Genomic DNA, 12436 nt, shown 5'->3' with positions numbered 1-12436 from the left:
TATATATATATATATATATATAAAGCATAGATTAATATATATATATATATACACATATATATATATACATATACATATATATATATGTGTGTGTGTGTGTATATATATATTAATCTATGCTTTTTTCACAGTCGTTATAATAATGAACAGTACTTTAGTGAAAAAGGTCTCCCAACATTTTCTTCAGAAGACAGTCTTCTGAAGACAAGGCAAGACGTTGTATGATATAGGGAATACACCCATAGAATTAATCACGTATTTAGTCACATGAAACACATTTAGGAGATTTTCATAACTGGTGAAAGATAAACTTTGTTTATGTATTTGTTATCAGTAGCTGCAGTTAATAAAGAGGAGATAGCTGTGGATCTTGTTTTTAAGTAGAACTTGCATCCTAATGATGAAAACTAAAGTACATTCTTAGTCACACCAGTGAATGAGATGTTTTCATTCTGATCTGGTCTCTATCATAAAGCTGTCCAGATGGAGATCTCTTAATTAATGGCTAATTCTTTCTTATTTAATTCTTACAGTGTACATGTAGGTTTATGTAGGTGCAGATTGCCCAGCCCCCTTAGGTTTGCTTTGATTTCTCATCTCATATTAAATTATAAGTCTCGGTGATAAGGAGGTTAGCCCACAGCCAAGAGAACATTGAAACTTTGTTTTCTACCAAATCCAACTCACTCTTGTTTAATGTGTGAGATCAAGTCTCCTGTCACAACCCTGCAGCTTGCAGAGTCCGTAACCAGTACAAGGCCTCTCTTAGTTGATTTTCCACTTATAATCTTATGTCAAGCTTCCTGTCATGTAGCTAACATGAACAAATTATGTTTCTCTGTTTGTTTTTTTTCTCTTTTCCCCACAGGTAAAATTAGTATTTTCAAAGGAACCTTCAAAGCCGATAGCTCCACGAATCTTACCAAATCCGCTAGCAGCTGCAGCAGCAGCTGCTGCTGTGGCTGTGAATTCCCCCTTCAGTCTTCGAACAGCCCCAGCAGCTACCCTTTTCCAGACTTCAGCACTTCCTCCAGCACTCCTACGACCAGCTCCAGGGCCTATACGGACCACCCATACTCCCGTGCTGTTTGCTCCTTACTGAACTCCAAACAGGAATTAACTGCAATAATTTTTCAAATCAAAACAAACAAAAACGAAAATCAAGAACATTGAACTATGCAGTGTTTATTTATAGTTTAAAGTATATATGAAGAGCCAGGACTTTTGATAGAGAACTGAACAAATTCTAAAAGGGGGAATGGGCAGTATTTTCTCCAGATGAGAGCATTCCTCTTTTGAGCATTGATCGTTTTAGAAATGATCTCCAGCATTGACTTGTAGTGACATATAAAACTTATGAAGCCTTTTGACTGTGCTTTTTGGCACATATTTCCCTGCAATGTCTTTCCTGCTTTATGAAACAACTTACAAATTTGTCTAAAGGGCATTAACTGGTTCCAATGTACATAAAATACTTTATTCTGTAGATTAAAGAAGAAGGAAAAAAAAAAAAAAAAAAGAAACACTGTGAATAGTAGTACCCTTACCAATCCTCCTGCCAAATCAGCAGTTACTGGGTATTTGTCTGAAAAAAGTAGATACAATAGATGTCTTGTAAAACAGTAGTATTGTGTCTCTATCTATGCCACTAGGTTTCTAACTGAGTTGCAAAAGATAAAATGAACAAATTATGTCACTTGGTAAGTAGTCAAAAATGATGACAATAATGTGGAGCTGTTCCTGGTGAGCAAAATTGTTTTCGTCACCCATGGAAGAATGGGCATGAAGGTTATCTATGGTTAAGATAAGGTAAAAGATAAAGAACATTTAGTGAAAAAAAAAATCCAAATGCTGTACACAGAATAGGTCAAACTTTTATTTAACTAAAAGTGGATGTGTACAGTGTGCATAAATTCAAAATGTGTAAGACAGGATTGATCAATGTTTAAGGAATGCCAATGGACAGAAAAAAATGCACTCTGGTTATGAAACAGGCCTGACACTTTAGTGTTGAGCAAAGGGAAGACACAAATGGGTTATGCATAGTCATAACTAAGAAATGAAAACCAAGAGAGAAATCCTGGCCTCATTTAAGTCAGTATAAAGTTCCTCCTGACTGCAGTGTAGCCAGAATTTCATCCCCAAAATGGCACATATTCTTTTTATATCATACCAGTGGGAGTGTCTGTAGATACAGGTAACATTTTTTGCAATAGGCTTAGTTTTAGAAACTGATTTATTCTCTTGTTTTATTTCCTACTGATGTGATATAAAATGTTTTAATATACCTATAAAATGTAAACAGCAACATGAGATACATATTATGAGATAACTGCACATTGTGGGTTTGGAACAAATTCAACCTTTAGGACCTGAAGGGACCCTTGAATTCTGTAGCTGACCTTTATGTATGGGCAGCTTAAAGCCTTATATATTTACTGTGAGGCTTAAAGGGGTTGACTGTGTCCCTTTAAAATAAGATTTATCAGGGGTATATATAGATATATTGTATATATGTTAGAGTAAGAAAAATAACTTATAAACAGAAAATCTACTATATAAAATAATTATATAACCATTGAGTTTCACATGTGGGTCATTAAGTGGTAAGTAACAAACAGCAGAGAAAAAAATAGACGTCTTGAATACGATTCTTGCTGCCTGCTTTTTCCCATAGGGAGCTGAAAAGTATCTATTAATATTATGGAGTGCGCTGCTGAGTCACATGCGACCACTCTGACGTGTAGCTAAGTGAAATGCCTACCATACATTTAGGAGGAATAAAAATTAAAAACATAATTTAAGTTTTGATGGGGAAATGATTTAAAATATTTTATTAAAAGGGTGTAATGCAAAATATTGACCATGTGGTTGCTATATAATACTGCCTGTGGTTAATATGGACAGGTGGAAGATATAGAGGATGGGAATATACAGCACTTTTGACTTGCAGTTCATCAGTGAGCCTTCCACATACATTGTTATTTGCCATTTTTTAAACCTCTCTGCATATAGATTTTATAAATATATATATATATAAAGAGAGAAAGAAGAGGTTCCATGGATGTCTGTGTCCAAAGAATTCCAAAGAGATGCATTTATTTATCTAGAAGTATTAAAATAAGTTCTATATTATGTATATGTATTTCATCCAGTTTATTTGCCAACGTTTGTGCCTTGAAATTAAATGGGCTTTTGGTTATATTTAATTCACTCCAAAGTAGCCATGAATTAGAAGTGATAGTGATTTCAGGGCTGGTTACTAGCTGGATTGCTTTGCTCGAGTTTCCAAAAAGAGAAGAGTACGTGTAAATTCTTGAAGTTTAGACAACTATATAACTAGGGGCTGACATTTAAAAGGGCTCCCTACTCTACAGCTCCCAGTAAAGAGGCAGTAATCACGTCAGCTTTCAAAACCTGTGTCTACCACTCAGAAGTTAGAAAATGTTTCCAATTATTTGGGTACATAAACATAGTGTAGTAAGGTTAAACTTGTCTTTGCAAAATCTTGGCCTTGGTCTTTTAAGTCTATTTGCAGCCTTCCTTCTTTTTGCAGAAGTTGTAGTGCCATTGCCAGCTGCGTGCAGATTCCTTCTCAAATAGGCCACTGGTTTTCAAGCTGTGCTACATGAACCACCATTTATCTCCAGAGCCTTTTATAATAGGTGTGTAATTAACATTTGCTAAACAAATAGAGGAGGGATGGCATTCTGGGGAGGGAGGAGGCCTGGGCAGACAGTATTTTCCCCATGAAATAATAATGCAGACTAGAGGAGACTCACAATATCCTGTAGGCTCTTACACATGGCCTTCTGATGCGTGGGCACATGCTGTACATCCTGCCATGTTGTCATGATGCCATCAAAATCAAAAGGCAGCTTCTTGAGAGAATATGGCCTGTGGCATGCATGGAGGCACAGTACTAAGCACAGAGTTAATACAAGTTTTGCCAGAAATAAAAAGAGTGTCATTCCAATGACTTTCATCAGCTAATTCACAATGACACCTTCAGTTTTCTTGGACCTCTTTTGTCACAGTGCTCTATGGAACACGTTTTTGTTCACACAAGTCTCTTTTAAATTTCAGCTGTAAACAAACTCAATTCTTTTTATGTCTCTTACTCACTACCTAATAAAGGATAAAGCCTAAATGTTAGAATGTATAGTGGATTTTCTGTGCCTTGCTGTTCCACTCCCATTTGGTCAGTAACAAATCAAAGCACCGGGGATGTTAGCACAACAGTTTTATATTATATTATATATATGTCAAGGAAAATACTGGCACAGCAATCTGATTGGGCATGGAGAGCTTCCAGTCAAGGGTATATCCACAACACCTGAAAAAAGAGCTGGCAAATGGAAGACACTTTACACTTACCTGTCAATATATCCAATATGGAGAGCACTATAAAAAATAATAGTAATAATAACATGTGTCATCATATTCACATTCTAGGGCTAGGAGGAAGACTAAAGCACAAGGAAACAGATAATTTCATTGAAGACACAGTCATTCACTGGAACAACAATGTGAAATCAGCCTGCAGGGAAATGGCTGGGTATGATCTCAGAAAAACAACTAGGTTCAGGGATATTTTCTTAAATTCTGTGCTGTGTTAAAGAATGACTCTTCTGTTCTGACCCAAAGAGATGGTACTTTTGTGGGAGGGATATGTATTTATATTTTTATGCTATCTGCATTTTTCCAACTATCACTGGCTTTAAACCTTTGTTCTGAAGGTTCATCATTGCTCTGAACCATGAAATCAGTTACCTTCATGCAAGCTGCTGTAAAAGCTGATGTGAGAGGTCAGTAAGCAAATGGTAAAAATATGATGATCTAAAATGAACTGGAAGAAAAAAAAATGAACTGGCCATGTCAAGGAATACTGTATTTGAGAAATACACATCTTTATTTTAAAATAAATATATATATATAATTTAAAATAGCTAAATAAAGTTAATATAACTAGAAAAATTACATTTGTCATTTTAGTAATGGGATATCACAATTGGCACTGTATTTTAAAAGATAAAAGACTCTTTAGCTGTTGAATCAATGCAAGGATACCATGTGTAAATTTAATGTTTCACACTTACTATCTTCTAGTTATGCCAGGAATACCATAAATGAATTAACTTGCCTATAGTCACTTCTACTCCAGGTCTCAAAGATACAGTAGAGTACTGGCCCATTGTTCCCTGGAAGCTGAAGTCCTGTTTCTTAGTAGCCTCTGCTTCTGCCTTCTGCTCTCCCAAAATTCAAAGCTTCTAGATTCTCTTTGAAGTGTCTTGGAGAATTTCTATCTTAATAGCTCTCATTTTTGCAAAAGTAAATGTCATTCATGAACATTAGACGAACACTGAAGAGCAAGATCTGAAAAAGTTTCTACAAGATTACAACTTTCCTATGGGTAAATATAAAACACAGCTACCCACATTGTTTGGATGCATAAATCTCTTTGACAACAGGTGAATTTGAAAACCTAAAACACTTTTTATAGGATCTGTGATGTTTATTTACATAGATGGCTAAATTGTCACATTTAAAAATGAGTCCAGTACAGTTTAAGCTTCAAGGATCTAAGCACCTAAAGCGCACAGAAAACTAATCATGTTAACCTAGATGTCTTTGAAAATGTTAGCCTATGCTATGTAAAATACTACCTTTTTTTTTATTTTATTTTTTACATCACATCTTCCCCTGTTCTGTTTGTTTATCTGTAAGCACCATTACTTCAGTGCTAGCGGATCACACAAAGGCTTCTGCACTGGGATGCAGTGCATGACTGAAAGAAATAGCAATACTGATAAATCCTATCTGAAACTGGTTGAATTCTCAAACACACAGTTAAAGGTTTAACCAGTGCTGAGGGCTTTATGCCCTCCCACACCTACACGTTTATTAAAATTCAGGACCATTTAGGAGTAAATGTGACTATCTGGAGGATGGTTATTACACAGACTGATCTGAAATGTCAGAGGCTGAGTCTGTGTTCCAGACTGAAATTAAGGATAGTACAAAAACCATAATGCTCTTAACCCTGGGATTCCTGAAAGCAGTTGCAAAGCTTTTTGACTGCAGCAGAGGCAATTTTTTTTCTTCAGTGCCTGAGGCCTTTTGCAGTAATGCTGTGTACTGCATTAGGTGTCATTCAACTCTGATTCAGTATTGATATATTGATAAAGAAACTTGGATGAGCCTGAAACATGACTTAGTGGCTGTCTAGTTTCTGTGATCAGCTTCATGCTGGGATGGTGGATAAGTAAAGAGAGTCAAAATAGTCAATGCAATGAAAATGGTAAAATAATTCGGTTCCTTTTACTTGTGGAATGTGAGGCAATAACAAGCTAGGACACTCAAGAGAGCCTGGATAAAAGAGGCACCTTGAAGGTCATGAGATTGTAACTTTGAAAACAACTTGCTGATGAGAAAGATCACAGAAGACTTTCTTTGGTTTAAATAGTTCAGTTGCTTTTTAATAACGGGCTTCACACTATTTACACTGTTAGCACACTGACATTTGTTCTGTTCACAAGAGATATTGAATATTTGACACCCATAATGAGAAGAAAGTACATATTAGTATTCATTACATAAATATTGGATACTCATTTACAGGAGACAAGACTTTTTCTGTGAAATCCATGTATTCATGTCTGGTTATACAAGCCAAGATATCACTGCATCTCATCAATGCCTTGGTCTTCCAGAGATGATAGCCATATTTTGTTTGCTTTCATTACCAGTTGATTTTTCTTCTATTTTACTTTATTCATACATTCATCTCTCATGGGAATGAACAGAATCCTTACATATTCCCTTAAAAAGCTAGTATTCATCAAGCTTACTGATGGATCAGTCGATCAGAGTCAATAAACTGAATACAAAATTGAAAGCAGTAGTGCCATAGTAATATATTACGAATAGAGAGGATACACATACTACAGTACACTTTATCTAAGCTAGTCAGAGTTGTATGACACAGTTCTTCAGTCTTTCAGTTTCCTGAAATTTTCATCTTTGGGGATTCTTCAAAGCTTTGATTAAATGTAATGTTATTTCTTATATTCAGTATAAACAAGTAGGCTATTTCTGAGTAGAAATGCAATAGAAAAAAGGATAAAAATTATAAACCATTTTCTCACTACAAATACCTCCAACATTTGTTAACAACTCCAGCCTTTTGGTTGATGGCTGGCATTTGCCATGGGAACAGTTCTCATTGACACACGTATCAGGTGCAAATTGCTTGATACACAGCAGACAAGTGCAGGTGTTCTTTTGGGGCACACCAAAGTCAGAGGTGATAGCATGTGGGCAAAAACTATTCTTTTATAGCAACCTGTTATAACACCCTTAAAAGTGCTTCGTGGCTTGATGGAGAGAGGCAGCATCCACCCAACAACCTTGCAGGTTGCATTCTGCTACTTCCTGACACGTTCTGATGTGGTCATTTTCATTTACTTATATTACCAATTAAAAAAAAAAATAAATAAATCCAGATTTGAGGAATTCACTTGCATTCCAGTGTAAGTGGTTTAGTTTGAAGGACAATCCTTTCCACTCCCCCTGCTCCCACAGTGTAAATTTTTAGTTTCAAACCTATTTTCAATCTATCCTTTCCATGACAGTGCCAGTCAAACCGTTGGCTGCATCTGTTTTGTTCATCAGAGTAAAACCATGAAGATAAGTTTTGGAGCACCTGAGAAGAAAAGACTAAAACAAATCAAAAAAAAAAAAAAAAAGTAATCAAAAATGGCTCGTTTTTTAATTATTGCAGTTGCCTAAGTCCTATCAGCTTGCTGAAATTTAGGTTTTTGTCCAAGAGAGAAGGTTTATTTCTTTCTAATACTGTTTTTTGTAGTTTTGGAAAGGAGATGGAAACAGTTACCACTCCTTTTCCACTTTTTCAAACACTAAAATCTCCACATAGGCAATCAGACAAATATCTTTGCACTTGCTTCCTTCTTTGTATGTACACTGCATTTATTTCTCTCTCATCCCTCTCCTATATCACCCCCCAGCAGGATGAAACACTACAAGGAGTATTAATAAATAAATAAATAAACCACCACCTATGTGTGTATAATACAGGTATATAATATTGTAGACCTTTATTATTTCAGTGGTATAATTTAACCAAGCACATGACTGGGTTTTTGTGCTACCAAATCCTGCACTCAGCCCCTTGCTTTAAATGGTGGTCACTGAAACCAATCTTGTTGGCTGTGCTGCAGTTAAGCCTCCTCCCTATCTGTGTGAGATTCTCTATTCTCCTCTGGGATATATTGCATGGCAAGTGAAGCCTTGGAAGAAAAGCTGGAACTATTTTCATCTCCTTTGCCAAGCTATGAAAAGCAGTAGGAAAAACAGAGACTGGCCTTTCGTATGTTATTGATATCTGCATTCCAGCTAACTGTCAGGAACTTCACAGCTGCAGTAAATATTTTAGAAGCTTTTCTGTTCTGCTTCTTAAGACAGGATGCAGTGGATCACTATTCCATACAACAGACATTTAATCCAGAGTAGTGTGCAAATCATCTACACTATGCTACCAACATACTTAAAACCTAAACTTCAGTTAAGAAAGCCTTGAAGCCTCAGAACCTACCAGGGCCATCTGAAAGTGCTGCTGATGAAGAACACATGTTACACAATGTGGTGCAAATGAACCGGTAGGTGGACATCCAGGTGAGTCCAACAGTTGCATTGCATTAGTGCAAGAAAAGGTAATGATTCCTGGCAATTAAATGTGGGGAATTTCCTTCTGAACCATGTGGGAATGATTCCAGCTCCAGTGAGTGCATTGTAGAAATTGGGAAATTGAGAAGTTTGTCAGCATCATTAAACCTTATGTCTCTAGCCAACATTGCAGTAGAAGACCTCAAACTTGAAGCCAAGTTATTCACCAGGATAGCAAAAAAAAAAAAATCTTCCTAGGCCTTACAGTTAATCAGCACAAATCCTTCATTAAGTGATAGAATGGATATTTAAATTAATGGGTACTAAGAGTACTGCAGGCATCACCAAAAATTGACCCTGATCCAATCACACTTCAAAAACATTGTAAATTTCAATGATGTTTTTATAAGTTTATAGTAGTAACTTTGACTGATAAATAGTCAATATTATGTCTCTAATTAAAAAAGGGTGGAGTAAGGTGACTGGGGCAATTATATTTTGCTATTTAACCCCCTGATACTCCAATGAATTCTGTGTAAAGGTCAAAGTTATCAATCATGTGGAAAAGGCAGTAGGCTAGGAAACAACTGTATTTTCTCAGAGGTATGTTGAATGAAACAAAATTATCAGTATTAGGGTAAGCCCCTTTATTAGTTAAGTTCTTTATTGTTTATTAATTGCTGCAGGTTAAATTAAGTATTTGAGATAGTGCTTTGTAATAAATAAATGGGTACTATGAAGATTCAGACAACAATTTTAGAAGACTGGCTGAAGTGAAAGCTTTGTGGATTGTAGAATAAAGAAGTGTTATTAGGGGGAGGAGGGAGGGCAGAAGGCTGTTCCCCAGGTGCAATTTTAGTTGGTGCCTGGTTTCACAGGTTTATACAGAGGAAAAAGTGTGTGCTCTTGAAATTTTATGATAATGCACATTAGGGACTATCATCAACATAGAGAAGAATGTGATCTTTTCCAGAAAGAATAGAATGACCGTTAGATCTGGTATAACAGAAAGGAGATGAAATGCAATAAGAAAGAGAGGAACAAATATATATTTAGAAACTAATAACAACTAGTTCTAAGAATTCAATAGTTAAAACAGAAAAAGATAGAACAACCGTGGTGTATTGTCACTCATGGCAATGAGCTACAAATTTGATTCAGTTGTTTTAAAAATGCAAATACCTCAACTGAGGTATTTTCAAAATTTGCATTATGTCACCATGGAATACAGACATATTTTGATAACTTCAGTTAGTCATAATCAAGAGCAATTAAGTCTTTTTAGAAAAGATTTAGAAAAGAGTTGAGGGAAAGCAGAGAACCTGATAGATATGAAAAAAAAATATATATATAATAAGATTTATATGGTTAGAATAAGGGAAGGAAGGCAGGGACAGAAAGGGAATCAATTGATTCCTATGCATCCAGGGGTGGAGATCGTGATACCCATCAAGAAGAGAAGAAAGCTATTCAAGGTAAGAAGTTGTTCAAGTATAAACACATGAATAATGGCATATAAACTTGCCAGTGAATATTGGTTGGAAATTAGAAAATGTTTGTAAATGTTAAAACACAGAAGAAGTCAAAAAATTCTCAACTGGCAAAAATTTAGATGCTCCTCAGGTGGACACTGTCCAAGTTATGGATGGAGTTGTGGGCTGCATTTTCTGACAACACAATATTCTCTCCATATGTATACTTAGCATCCCTCCAAATGGTATCAGTGGATACTTCATGATTTGATGAGTCAGGGAGGGAAATATGAGAGGGGCTTGCATTGAACAGGGAAAAGACTTCTGAATCTCACCCAGGGCCTATTTCACCAATCTATTTTCAGTCACTTTAAAATAACAAAAGAACTAACAATATTCAGATGGAAAATTAAGTGTTCCAAATTTGATTCTAGATAGATGTACATGGCAGTGGCTTTTTAGACATTGTATGTCATCTGGAAGAGTCTGTCTTATTCTTGCTGAAATAAGATTCAGTATAGTTTTCCTAGACAATCTAATGTCAAAATATATCGATCATGCTCAATTGTTAAGCATAGTTCATGGTTTTAGAAATTCAGACAGATGAGAGAAAATATTTAACAGTGCTGAAAGGAAAAAAAAAGTTCTCTAGTTCACTGAATTTATGAACACAAGCAGAGTTCAGCAACCACGCTATAACACAGCTAAGCCTCTTCAGTGTTGCTTCTTTTGTCTTGGGTGAGGACCCTCTCATTTCAGACTCCTCAATGAGGTTGCTGAATCCTGTGGATTGTGTTCTTCAGTGTATGAGTTCCTATACTTTGTATGATGGTACCAAGTGGTTTAGAACACAATCAGACAAACTGTGGAGTTCCTAAAGATAAGCAATAAAATATTGCAGTTTCATGTTACATGAAGTTACTGGTTACATGATATCTGAGTCTTAGCACTTAGCATTCAATTCAGGCTTTAGGTAATAATTAAGTAAATTGCCACTTGACATCTGCATGTCTTTTATTCTTAAAATGTTTATCATTCCAAAAGTCATGTATTTATCCTATTCAGACTGTATATAGACTTCATGCTTTGGCACATTACGGCTACTCTTCTACTTTACATTCAGTCCCATATTTTGCTATCAACCAAAAGTGTGTGTGTGTGGGGAACAAAGGAATTTTCAAAAAATAAGAAGAATAAAATCCAAAACCAGAGTTAAAGCTCAGCAGGAAGGTTCAGTACATTATTAGCTGATCTGGAATAGTTTTTCATACAAAGCATGTTCCAAAACATTTTACAGAATTAAAAGCTTTGTGTGACTACAGCACAAAAACATAATCCAAAATGTTTTGGCTAAAAAAAGAAGCCTTCTGTTTTCCTTATAACTGAGGCCAAAGCAATTTTAATTTCTGGCTTCTTAATTAATGTTAAATACAGTTTTGACTGAGTTTCTCATCAAACAAATATTGCAACATTTGTAGATTTGCAGTTATTTTGTTCATTGTCTTATTTTTAATTTGAGTATCCTGAGTATGAGGGAGCAGTTAAATTTAAAAGTCTTCATAGATTATGCCATCTGTTAATGGAAATCTGTATTTCAGAGCTATGCAGAGTATAGTTGATAATTCTGTCATTTTGCTATAGCTTAGCCTCTTCTTACTCTATTTATTTGTGCTGTATTCATGCCTAAAGGTTCTAACTGTGATCATAAAGTAAGAATTTAATTTTATGATAAAATAGAGAAGTCTTGAAAGTTGCTTTCATTATACCCCAGCATAGACTGAAAAGCTTTTGCAGTTTTTCATGAGAGAAGAAAGAGGTTGGCAGTCTGATACATGGGACTCAAGTTCATCTAATTTTTTTGTCTGGAAACCTGATCTTGTGTTAGGACCTAGGTAAGACTCCAAGGCACTAAAGTAGTTCCCCCCACCCCTTGCTTTGTTATTTGTTATTCTTTGTATCAATAAGCACTTTTTATGTTAGGTCAGTAGGTGCTTTAACTCCTTTATCCACGGTACTGTAAATATCAACACCTCAGCCAGTGACCTCACACTAAATGTAGATTTTGGGACTTGATGTAGCTGGCCTCTTTTAGAAGTCTACAGAAGGACTTCTAGAAGTGCTTATCCTCTCCACAGACTGGAAAGGAAGCACTGGATGTCAGGTGAGAGGTAGTTACCTGTCCTATTTATGTTTACAATTGAAGAAAAATTTAAGAAAACACAAGATGTCAGAAACAGATCCAATCTAAGCAAGTGACTTGATAGTTCAGGATGTTGGAC

General features: G+C 35.7%; 1 protein-coding gene across 3 annotated transcripts in view; it reads left to right on the top strand.

Annotated features, from left to right (window-relative positions):
* Positions 1–1842, top strand: part of ZNF385D (zinc finger protein 385D) — a 430542-nt gene extending 428700 nt beyond the window's left edge. For all 3 annotated transcript variants that reach the window (XM_082754569.1, XM_082754568.1, XM_082754570.1), the window contains one exon: positions 869–1842. In XM_082754569.1, the coding sequence (XP_082610695.1) occupies positions 869–1102 (234 nt within the window). In that variant the 3' untranslated portion in view covers positions 1103–1842. The remainder of the gene's footprint in view (positions 1–868) is intronic.
* The last annotated feature ends 10594 nt before the right edge of the window (positions 1843–12436 follow it).

This window comes from Aythya marila (genome assembly GCF_965140915.1).
Source record: "Aythya marila genome assembly, chromosome: 2".
Taxonomy (NCBI): Eukaryota; Metazoa; Chordata; class Aves; order Anseriformes; family Anatidae; genus Aythya; species Aythya marila.
This window is presented reverse-complemented; position numbering and strand designations above follow the sequence as displayed.